At 37.7% G+C, this 12,409-nt stretch overlaps 1 protein-coding gene across 4 annotated transcripts in view; it reads right to left on the reverse strand.

Moving 5' to 3' along the window:
- The window catches only part of sema6cb (semaphorin 6Cb), a 117,552-nt gene that overhangs the window by 34,411 nt on the left and 70,732 nt on the right, over nt 1-12,409 (reverse strand). For all 4 annotated transcript variants that reach the window (XM_016665320.1, XM_007540856.2, XM_007540855.2 and 1 more), the window contains 6 exons: nt 11,857-11,945; nt 11,477-11,694; nt 9,702-9,833; nt 9,273-9,428; nt 6,514-6,690; nt 6,095-6,232 (listed from right to left, as the gene is read on the reverse strand). In XM_016665320.1, coding sequence (XP_016520806.1) covers nt 6,095-6,232; nt 6,514-6,690; nt 9,273-9,428; nt 9,702-9,833; nt 11,477-11,694; nt 11,857-11,945 — 910 coding nt within the window. The remainder of the gene's footprint in view (nt 1-6,094; nt 6,233-6,513; nt 6,691-9,272; nt 9,429-9,701; nt 9,834-11,476; nt 11,695-11,856; nt 11,946-12,409) is intronic.

A 12,409-nucleotide genomic window follows, 5' to 3' on the forward strand; every position in this document is an offset into this window, starting at 1 on the left:
GCTAAAAATAAAGTGAATTAAAGACAGGAAGATTTTGGACAATGCTCTTTTTTTCATCTGCCAGATATCTGAACGAAATAAACAAAAAGTATAGCACCACACAAAATATTTCAAGCATTTATTTAAAAAAGGAGCATCCCTCCAGTTTAGTTGGGATGATCTTGGAATGACTGCCAGCTGCTATACTGGTATAAACAAATCAAAATGAGTTGTTTTGACTTGATTTATAAGTTTTCATGATGGATTTTAAAGCAAGAAGTATGGGAAATGATAGGAAGATCTTTAATTAGACGGAGGTAGATTAACATGTCCATAGAGTCAATAAATTTTAAAAGTTGACTGAATATGACATTTAAAATTGCTTTTCTTCAGTCACTCAATTCACTTATCAAACACATTATGCTGATTAAATTATAGATATAATATCTTCAAGCCTTCATTTCTGTTAATTATGACGATTTCCCTCCTAGAGCTAATGAAACGTGACAACAAAGATTAGACATCAGACCAACAAAAAATAATTTTAACTCAGAAATATAGGCTTAATGAAAACTGTGTTTAATACATGTCTAGAGGTTGTTATTTTCAAAAGACTCTTCATTCTGACAAATGAGTTTCATCAGAGCACATATTCTAATTTGGAGTAAAATCCTGGCTTGGGGACGTTCTGATGGAGTTTGCATGTTCTGCTCATGCATGACTGAGTTCTCTCTGGGTACTCTCTCTCTCTCTCTCTCTCTAGACTCTTACAGTCTAATATAATGGATGTCAGACAAATTGGTTACCCTAAATTGCCCTTTGGTGTGTGTGTGTGCGTGTGCATGGTTGTTTGTCCTATGTGTCTCTGTGTTGTTGGACTGGTGACCAGGGTCTCTGGCCCATTGACCACTGCAGACAGACAGAAGCCCCCCATGACCCTGCAAGGATAACTTGATATATGACTGAAGGATAAGGTTACCCTACATGAGTTATTTCATAACCTTTGACTGAACACTTTATAAAAATAGATCACCTCCAAGTAAGGCAACATCAAAAGAAATATTTACCATATAACTCAGTGTTTAATAGTGTTACAAAGGTAGAAAGAATACAGATATTTTTTTATAGAATTGACTTTCTTCTGTAAATTTAACTTTAACTTTTCAAAATTGAGTGTTCTCAAAAATGAATCAAAGTAGAATTTTTTAAAGTTTAATACAAAAAGAAGAGGCTTTCTTTGAATCAAACAGTTCACAGATTAAGGACCTCTGGTTACTGAAAATCTAAATTGACTCTCCTCACTGTGTGCGACTGCTAATATGTGGCACCGCATACTAAAGTGCTACTTCAATAAATTATTCATATGCTCGCCATAAGGTATATATGCAGATTTCTCTCCGTTCTGCCGCTCTGTCCTCCATCAGAGACATTCATTTACAACGATCTGACAGAATTAAACGACAACCCTGAAGCAACCTGCCTGAAAAGGCCAGTTGGAAAAGAAGAACAGTGAAATCATTTTTGTTGGGTTTTTTCTTTCTTAGCTGTTGTACAGTATGTGCAGTTCTTGAACCCAACAGATTTATGTTTGTCCCATGCCGCTCCTTAAAACAAAACACCTTTCTGGGCCTTGCTGTCATGAACACACAAATGTGCGTGTGTGTTTGTGCAGACTGAAACTATAGGGAACATCGGATTCAGCTGTCGAGGGTCTCTATATTCATGTTGCCAAAAATCTTTGGAATAACAAAATTCAGATTTACTGGAACCTGATTCATCTATTAGACACTGCTCAGGAAAAACATTGTAGTACAGAAACAATTTTAACCCTGCATGTGCTTTTACGATTTAATTACAAGTATTTTAATTCCTACCTGAACTTAATTTGATGCCTTTTCCAATTTGTCTAGAAAAAAATATAAATAAATAAATAATAATAATAAAATCTGGCATACAATTTTCTGTCAGTACGACAGAATAGTATGCCAGGGTATCAGAATTTTTAAAAAAATCAAATTTCTTCTGTAGCCCATTTAGTATTCAATATCTGTTAAATATGAATCTATGGAAAGAAGGAAGGAGGGAAGACAGGACAGAAGAACAGAAAACTCTTTCATGCCTCACTTAAATTATTTTTTTTTCCACATTACAAAGGAACCCCAAATGGGCCTATTTGTTCTAATATCCTCAGTTTGTATGTTCCCATGTTTAATGGCAGTAATTATGCAATTTTCCCTGATAGAGGAGCTGTTCAGCCACTGAGTGAAATTGTTTGCTACCTCTAAATGAAGTGTTTTGGGACCATTTTATCCCACATGAAGATACTGGCCAAACAAAGCAAATTGGAAAAGAGACTCAGTTGCAAAAGAAAATGTGGATATTGTTTTTTTTTATTTTTTGATGTTACAGCTGCCCCTTTGGTCTGAAGTTTTAGTTTGTAGGCACAAAGTAAGCCTGGATTGTGGAAAAAAAAAGTCAATTTCATCACAGGGTCATTTCTTGTCATTTTTCCCTTGATTGTGGAAACACCGTTTCATCCCTTATTATAACACAGTTCTGACTGATCTATAAGTTTTATCTGCAACAAACTTCCAGAAAACTGAAAAAAAACTGCTCAAACACTGAGAGCCTTTAAATCAAGACTAAAAACCATTTCTTTAGAGTTGCCTTTGATTAATAATTAGAGATCATAGATTAAATGTAGTAACTTAATATTTTTTTTCTTATTCTTTTTCATGGAAAGCACTTTGAACTGGCTTTTTGTTGAAATATGCTATAAAAATAAAGTTGACTTTCCTAAAATATAGAACTTTCTGTTACTCTATGTAAGCTTTATTAGTAAAACTCTATGTTTAGATCAACAGGTCTAATGTCTTTGTGGAGGATGAATCATGATTTGGCAATGATTAGATGCATTACAAGAAAAATAGATTACATTTCTCTGATTCTATTCAAAAAAAGATAAGTTGTGCACTAAATCTCAGCATAATAGCCTGACCTCATCTCAATGGATCTTTTTAAGAAAGGAAATGTTGTGACCGCTTATCCACATTTATCAATCAGCTGCCTATGGAAAGATAAGCAGTAGATATTTTCTACTGGAGAAAGTTCGTTGAGTTCATATCAAACAGGAAATATAGCTGAAAGGACTTCTGGAGCTTCTAAGACTTCCAGGGTTCGGGGCCTCTTCTCCTCTTATTGTATTTTTTTTTATTAAAATTCCCCATTTCATACAGTTCCCTGCTGCTGCTTGAAATGGAAGCTTTTTTTTTTTTTCTGAAACCTAATATTGGCAGTAAGACCCCGGGTGGAAAAAAAAAACAAACAAACCTGATAATACTGCCTACAGTGAGGGGGAGAAAGAGAAACAAGCCAAGATTGAGAAAAAATTGGAGGTAGAAAAGAGAGAGAGAGAGAGAGAGAGAGAGAAGCGACGTACATCTGATCTGAAGAGAAACGGATTCATTGGTGTGTTTCAGGAGGATATGGTGGCAGAAATCTGACCTCCTGGCTGCTGCTGATGTGGCTTTTGGGGGCCCCTAATCTAAACATGAAATATCTGTGGTTCTAGTCTCTAAAAGGGATCATGGAACGTAGCCAGTCTGACAAAAACAGCTAGATCCCAGTTTCCTACCCTCCCCATTCCAGCTTTTCCTTCTCTCCTCTATCTTACAAAAGCCAATGCTGGCTACCAGCCAATCAGCTGGAACCAATTTCTGACTAAACAATGTTGAGAGCTTCTCCAGACCTTTGCAATGTGGGGTTTGCATGCTATGGGGGTATACACACTCCCAAAACAAGCTGAAGAAGAAACCCCTCCTCTGATTTTGATGGAGTAAAGTAAAGAGTGAGGGTTGCAAGAGGCCAACATTCCTCACAGCCCCAAAAATAGATCATGAAACTGGAAACCAACTACACTCGCTGGGGCAACACAGATTTTGGTAAAACAAAGGAGCTGGAGTCAAAGAAAGACACTACGATTCAGCTGTGTGCTGTGTTTTAATCAATGCTTTGTGCAAGTTTTTATTTTAAACAGTTTAAAATGTATAATAATAATGTTTCTGAGGTGGAAAAAAGTACGATTAAAACCATAACTTCTGTCCAAATTGTCAATGTTCTTCAAAAAATATTTCAGAAAAGTATTGTTTATAAGACATATTTAATTAAATGTTCATCTTTTAATCACATATTCAATTTGTGACACCACATTATTTTTCACAATGATTTATTAACTACAGGCTGTTTGTGGGAAAAGTTAATCAGTTCAGCTCAAAAAATTTGTGTAAAGTTTCTTTTCCACCTGAAAGGTTTTGCAAATAGTCAAAAATGTATTTTGAGATATAGCCAGATTTGTACAGAATTTGCTGTAATGGTCCTAATAAATCCCATAAGCATTAATAAATTTGTTAAGAAAAAAAAATGTGTGAATCCACTCATACAGTCAATGGAAACAACTAACCTTGTTAGAGAATGCAAGCTAATCTTCTGAATTGCTTCACCAACAAATTTAATTTAATATAATTTATTGCACACAAGTAGGAGGTTAAATACAGTGGTTAAAATAAGTACATAAGAAATCAAAGTTTTACTTAATAAATATATTATTTAAGCCTGAAATTCAAGCCAGGAGGAGGCAAAAACCCAAATAATCCAAACATACAATGAAATTATCGACAAATTGCTCCATAAATTAATGTGGAAGGAAGTTTTATGGTGCAGGAAATAAGCACCAATAAATCATCTGAAATTTGTCAGCGTTTTTAAAGCAATCCTGCTCCAGTTGTATGAAATCATTACCAGTCGGTTTGGCATCAAATGATGGTCAATAAAAATGTGTCGATTATCAAAGTGTTGCACTGGAAAGACAGGAAAACAAGGACAGCAATGACTGCAGCTTATTTTCTAAACCTGTTAACGTTCCTGTAAGTACTTCCTGATTCATAATTGGGAAGTGGAAAGAACATAAATTCACCATAAAGCAGCCATAGCCAGGTACCCTTTGTAAGATTTTCAACAGAGGATTCAAAAGAATAATTTAAAGAGGTTTCCAGCAGACCTGGAGTACTTGCAGAGAGCTTCAAAAAGAGAAGCAGGTACAGTTTCTCTCATAAAACCAGTAATTAATGCACTCAAATGATTTTATGTACAATCACTGCATAAGACTCCACTACTAGAAAAAAGCATGTTGAATATCCTCCAAAACTTGATGTAAAATGTAAGAACGGCTTGACATAATGACTGACATAAATCTGATTGAAAGTCCAAAGACATGAAAATCAGAGAACATCGACTCAGAACCTACAGGATATGAAGACTTTCAGTTGTGTGAAAGAATTGGTCAGAATCCCAGCTGAGCAAAGCACAGGGACACCTTGAAGTTACTATGAAAAGGCTTTATAGTAAGAACTTACTGTAAATGTGTTAAATCTTAGTCTTTATGTCATCTGGATTTTTTAACCATAACTTAATTTGTGAACAAACTTCTAATGATTTATTTGCAGGTGGTGATTATTTGGATTGTTCCTGATATCTGGTTTAAAATTTAAGTGTAAAGAGATACAAATACATTTTCTGTGAAAAGCGTCGACGTGTTCAATAGTTATTTTACCAGCTGTATATGGTAAAAGATTCTTGCTCGATGTTCTGAAACTTCCCTTGGTCTTTGCGACTCTCCAGTGCGTTGTGTAAAATGCAGCAGCAAGATTTAATACAAAGAAAATAGGAAAGAATTTTGTATCTATTCATTTCTCATATACCAGCAGGGGTTCTGTGTTGAAGCAGTAAGCACCGAAAGCTTCAGAGTTGGGGATGGGGATTTGCTGAGAAGAAATTTTCCTTGTAGAGAAACATCTTTCATGAGTTACAACATTTATTCAAAGACTGTTTGTTTACATGCTTTCCATGATTTTTCTTTCTGTATCTTCACAAACAGGAATCTAAAGTTTTGGTTCTATAGATTTGACATAAATGTTATTTTTTGAATGAAGAAGACCAAACAGGGATGGTGTGAACGAACCCCAAATCAACACAAATCTAAGTTCTGATTTTTGCACCTCTAATATGGTGAATTCCCTGCATGACAGTAATACTTTAGGAATATTTCCAAGTTACTCACTTCTTGCAGTTTGTGTAGTCATGGCAGCGGCTGAGCGGGACTCGGATCACACAGCTGGAGAATGCCACAAAGAGAGCGTGATGATCCCGGTCCAGCTCCAGACCCAGAACCCTCCTGTCCTCCCCTCGCACGTTACACCTGAGAACATGAATCAAAGGAAAAAGGCTTAGAATGCATTTTCTCTACTATACAACATGTCAGAAGTAAATTTAAGTTCATGTTGATGAGAATTTCAAGCTGTGACAAAAGATGAGAAAAAAAAATCCTCCAGCTGTATAAGACGATGCAAAGTGTTACAACAGACCAAGGAACGAGTGGGAGGCACTGATCAAGGCAGAACAAGGAGGAAGTGGGAGAAACAAAAGAAAAACAAATGAACATTGGTAGATAACACTGATTTAATGGATGTGTTCTCTAACTTGTTTGGGTTGTAGACGTCGATGTCTTCCAGTAGCTGGGAGTTGAAGGAAGCGTTGGCTCCTTCAGAGCTGGCCAGGATCTTCAGAACATGGCCGTTATCTGAGCCCAGGAACACCACCGTGTAGTTCTTATAGGGTCCAGCTGATGTGTCCACAGCTATCTGGGTCAACTTAAACCTTAATGGGATAAAAAATAAAAAAAAGCTATTAATACCATTTGTTGGGGAAATGTTGGTTTTCAGCAGTAAACAAAACAAAGAGTGGGCGACCACTGGGCTCATTGTGTAAATCCTCAGTGTGCAATCAATCAATTCATCTGCCAACACACCATCCCCTTCTTCCATCGCCTACTCCCTTTAATCCCTTCATCCTATTAATGCATCTATCCATCCACCCACGACTATTCAATCGATGCATCTTTCATGCTGTTCAGTCACTTTCCCACAGTCTGTCTAGTTTTCAGTCCCAGATTTCAACTTTCTCTTTGCGTGGCGTTGCTTGACATTCATGAGGTTGTCTGGTGGCTGCTGCCTCATTTGCAGCAAAGCTCTGCTTCATATTCACCGTGATCCTTGTGGTTCCACCAGGGATCTGACCAGTATCACCGTCTACTGCAGGCTCCACTGGAGCCGCTGGGACTCGCAGGCTTTGCTGAAGGGCACCTTGAGTCCACTGCCTGTTCATTCATTTTCTACGACTGCACTTTGACATCACCGCACGAGGATTTAAACAAACGGATTTCGACTAATAATATTTTTGGCATGACATTCCTTCCGGATCCTTTCCCCACGGACACCGGGAGCAGTTTCTGCGCCCTCATTTGTCCCCGCGTCCGCCTCCCAGATGGTCCCACACAGGTTGCAGTGTTTACCCACACACACTTGACTGGCACATCCCTGTAAGGGTTCGGCAGTACGGCGTCATGCGTCTGTGGTGGGATTTCATTTATCTAGCAGGTCCCAGGGGAAAAAGCGCGGCAGATGTGATGTTTTTGGCGCCAGATGTGAAGCGGTACACGTTTCCCCAGTGTGGAGACACAGCAGTGTCTGGCTGGCTGTCAGCCTGGCTCTGCTTCAGGAAGCACAGAGGCAGCCCCTGTATGCTGTGTGTCTGCGTGTGTGTGTGTGTTTGAAGGCTGAATCTGTGTATCTGATGTGTGTGTACAACCCCTGTCTGAGGCCTATGCTGTGGTGAATGAAACACTTGTGGCACTTCATGATTCCATGTCCACCGTATCATCGTCTGCTATCAGTGGACTCTCAAATGTCACAACATGCGAAGCGCTCTCCCACACACCGACGGCTTCCTGCCTTTCGATGCACGCTGCTGTGGAGCGCCTGCAGGTCAGGGCTGCACTCAAAAAAAGACCCTCTCTCTGTGAGCCTCGCCTTTGATGTGGGCCGAGATCGACCGCTGAGTAAATTCAATGGGTTTTAATGAGGTACAAGGTTGAGCGTTCCACCTGAGCTCCCTCGTCTATACCAATCAAGAGTCCTGCGTGTGAAAACACCGCTGGTGTTGGACATTGTGTTGTTACAGAGAATAAATGCATACAGCTCATTAAAGAATTGACCACTGCTTCATAATCCTCAAACACTGAATATGGAAGGCAGTAGGTGCTGTTTTTAATTTGATTCAGCAAAAGGGACACTACATGCTGCTGTAAACTGTTGAAAAATAAAGTTTGAGCACCCCCAGAAAACTACAGTAACTTCTGAAATGACTGCCTGAGAGTTCAGTAAAGAAGACCTATGCATGTGTTATAAATCTAATAATAAAATTTACATTTTCAACAAAATATTAGCGTTTCAGTCAGCATGCTTGTGCAACATCATTATTGCATATTTTTGCTTTTTTTTTTTCTCTAGCAAGCTTAGTTCTGTTTCAGTTCATTTGTGGAGGGTATATGATTCAGTGAAGTTGCCAAAGTTTTTTTTAAATGATTCCTCATGTTTTTATTTTATTTCAGTCAGAAAAAAATGCTATTACACAGTGGTGAGTACACATTTAATATCAGCTGTAAATTACAGTTCCAGTGGGCCAGTTAGATGCTCAACTTTAGCATGTGTGGATATTAAAAAATAATAGCCTCTCTGTTCATGATGAGCTTTTGTAACAAACTGAGAAGCTTAACAACATAGGAATGATGCATTAAGGGATTAAGCAACTGCCTGGTTTTCTTTCCCCCAAATTAAACAATTCGGTAACACTTTATTTGAAGAGGGGTGAATAAGACTGACATGACACTGTCATAAACATGACATAACACCTGTCATGAACATCAGTAAGCCTTCATGAATATTTATGACTGTTGTCATAAAGCGTCATTTGGTAAATTATGACACTTTTAATACAAAGTTGACATTATTCAAAATGTCTTTATGACAACTTGACATTAACCAAGAAATCATTACTGATATAAATTTGTTATAAAAGTATTACTGATTGCACTTTAAAATTAGGTATCTTTATGTTATTAAAGGTAAAGTTTAAACAGTAATGATTTCCTGGTTAATGTCAAGTTGCCATAACAAAGACATTTTGAATAATGTCAACTTTGTATTAAAAGTGTCAATTTACCGAATGACGCTTTATGACAACAGTCATAAATATTCATGAAGACTTATTCATGTTCATGACAGGCGTTATGTCATGTTTATGACAGTGTCATGTCAGTCTTATTCACCCCCCTTCAAATAAATGTTACCAACAATTCCTTATTTCTATCATAAGTTCGGTGATTAGAGCAAATTGTCTACCTGCTGGTGGTGCGAGTGAAGAAGGGTCTGTCGTTGACTGAGGGGACAGACTCGTCCATGAGCGGATAGGACTTGATGAAGGTCAGGGTCTCATCTGGGAAAGTGGTGGAAGACTTGTAGGTGGCTGCAGAACCTTCGCCTGCACAGCTGCCTGGCCTGTACGATAAGAGTAAAAAAAAAAAAAGAGAAGAAAACAAGACATAAATCCCGTTCAACAAGCACAGATGCAGAAACACTTGCAAGCCATTTGTTTTTCCGCGACGAGCAGGCGGGCAGAACAGGTGTCTTATGTGCGCGTTTTATTATTTTATATTTTCCACAAGACGTATAAGCAGAATAATAACAGCAGCTGCAAAAACTCTTTTGTCAAACACACAAAAACATGCTGGAGGAAAGTGTCAGTTTGCAGTTTAAAGACGCATCGCTCACCTCGGCTTTGGGACTTGTTCTTCTAGAACAGGTGTCCATGCTGACTCACTGTTTCTCTGCTCCTTGAATTTTCCATTAAAGGCTTTCTCTATGTCGTCCATGTAGAAGCCGCAGACTGCCGAGCCGGTGATGCTGCCCCAGGAGAAGGAGATATTCTTAATTAAAATGATTTAATTTCACCGCACCTGTATGTATAACTGAGGTTTAATCAAAGTAAGATCCTGGATATATCTGTTTACAATATCCATATACAGTCAGACTAAATACTGCTAAGAAACTAAATGCATATTGGGAGAAAGTTGAGGTTTTAGAAATTCTGTGCATTTAAACCACTGCATTCATCTTTCTGCTGAGGATCCATAATTATGCATAGGCCTATAATTTTAGAGACGGCCTCAAATGTTAAAACCTGACTTGATGTCCCAACCATATATAGCACCCTATAAAGATGTGCAAAACTTGTTAAGACAGATTCATCTTTTATTGCAGTAGCTTACCGTTACACTCAAGAACATGAATTCATCGTGGGGAAAAATCTCATGTTAAGGGAAATAAGAAATAATTGGTTCTAACAAACTATCTGCACAAATAATATATTAATAATCATTTTGAAAAATGCAACTGAAGCATTTTTGTAATTTCTAGTATCTCTTCACCAGTGTTCAAATAAATCAGTCATTTAACCATTACAAAAGTACCTTTAAACACATTTATTTTTTATTTTATTTATTTATTTGCTTTTTTGTGGTGTGAATGGTCCATTTTTTAAAATTCCTCTTAACTAGACTGTAATGTTGGTAAGTTTTACACTTTGTTAGACAATACAAATCACTTCTATTATTTTCCCAGAAACACAAGGGCATTTTAAACCAAACATTAGTGGTCGTTCTCAGACAACTGAAAAATGGTAGTCACTAGCTCTTTTATTGATATGATTCAAATCATATGACCAAAGCAGCACTTAGAAAGCAAAGTCCTTATTTACAAATCTAATCCAATAAATTTATTCAGATTTTGAGTTTCATTTGATTTTATCAGACAAAATTAAACTTTATTCAAAGACTTTCAGCCTCCACATATAAATAAATAAATTAAAAAAAACTTCTGGGGTGAGATGAAGGTAAAAGTGCATAAGAGACGATCTAGAAAGGTTGTGCAAAGAGAAAATCCATCTTTCTGTATATTCCAACTTTGCTGAATGTTTCTGGTAAAACTGTGTTGCAAGTATGAAGTATGAAATGAAGGGAGGCAAATAACTGTGGCATGATGGGAGATTAAATAAAAAGAAAAAAAAAAAGTTCTGGTATGAAATTTGCCCAGGACTAAGGTAGTTTACTCAAAATAATTGTGAAAGATACAAACACTCTTAAACTGACTGAGATACTGGAGAAATTGTTTGTATGAGCAGCATCCATGTGAAGTAATGACATGATCATTTAATCAGATAAAGAAACCAGAGCTGTTTGAATGACTGATCGCACCATAAGGTCATCACTGATGCAGGACAGACACACTTATGTGTTTTAAATTGAAGATGTGAATTGAGATGGACACAAATAACCTTTAAATGATTAAGCAATGATAATTATGATTAAAAGGACGCTGCAGTGGACCAGAAAATGCTAGATTACCCTTAGTATTGTACATTTCTTTAACAATCTCCTGGTCATACAACAACAGTACATGATCTGTACATCAATGCTGTGACCTTGCATGAAAAAGATTTAGGTGTTTGCTTAACACAGTCACATCCAGATAATCTTCTTTATCCCCACCTGTTTGCTTGTGTGGTAAAAACTCCAAGGACCGCAGGCCGGTGGTTTATCTGGAGGACATTGGTCAGCGACTGCAGAACGTCAAAGTAAAAGAAAGAATCTCCAGGAACGGAGCAGTTCAGCCGGGCTTTCAGGAAAGATGTCCAGTACCGTTCCAGGACCCGCGGGGAACCCCCGTTGTCATTCTTACACACTCGTGCAACCCTGGAGAAAACGACCTGAAGAGACAGGAGCAGAAAAATCCTTAACCTCTATCAGATGATTTAAAAGCCAACACACTCAGGAAGAGCCAACGAGAAACAGAGGATATGTTTGCATGACAAGCGAGGCTGTTGTTGGCATTTATTCTGCTTAGAAAGAAAGCTGTTGATTCCGCTCACCTTGCCGAGGGTGGTGTACTCCACTGCAATCTCGCTGAAGAAAAAGTACACGTAGTTCCCGTACTCAATGGCGTGAAGAAAATGGGGTTCTAAAGATGGAGAAAAAGGCACATCATAAAACACAGTTTGAGTTATGACTTACTTCAAATGCAGCTCGGCTTCATGAGCAGCCTGAGAGTGAATGTGGTAAACACAGGGCTCAAAGAAATCTTCCTCGATGTGAAATTGCAAATTTGCATATTGGGAAAGAGGCAGAAGAACAAACAGTCAACAGAAAACTATTGTACCAAAACAGCACAGATGGTCCAGGATCAACGGTCACACAGATTACATTATAATCAGCTCCAGTTAGAAAAGCATCAACCTTGTACAGAACGTTTTCCAAACTCATTAATATTCAAGCTCCACCAAAGTCTCCCCCCAAAATTTTATTTTGGTCAAATTTTGTTTTAGACTTTGCAAAATAACGGAAGTTCAAAAACAATAGTCAAAAGAAGATGAAATGGTTCCTTATGGACATTGTTTTTTAAAGAGGATGCAATATTTGTGTGGT

The sequence above is a fragment of the Poecilia formosa genome, unplaced genomic scaffold, assembly GCF_000485575.1.
Source record: "Poecilia formosa unplaced genomic scaffold, Poecilia_formosa-5.1.2 Scaffold567, whole genome shotgun sequence".
Lineage (NCBI taxonomy): Eukaryota > Metazoa > Chordata > Actinopteri > Cyprinodontiformes > Poeciliidae > Poecilia > Poecilia formosa.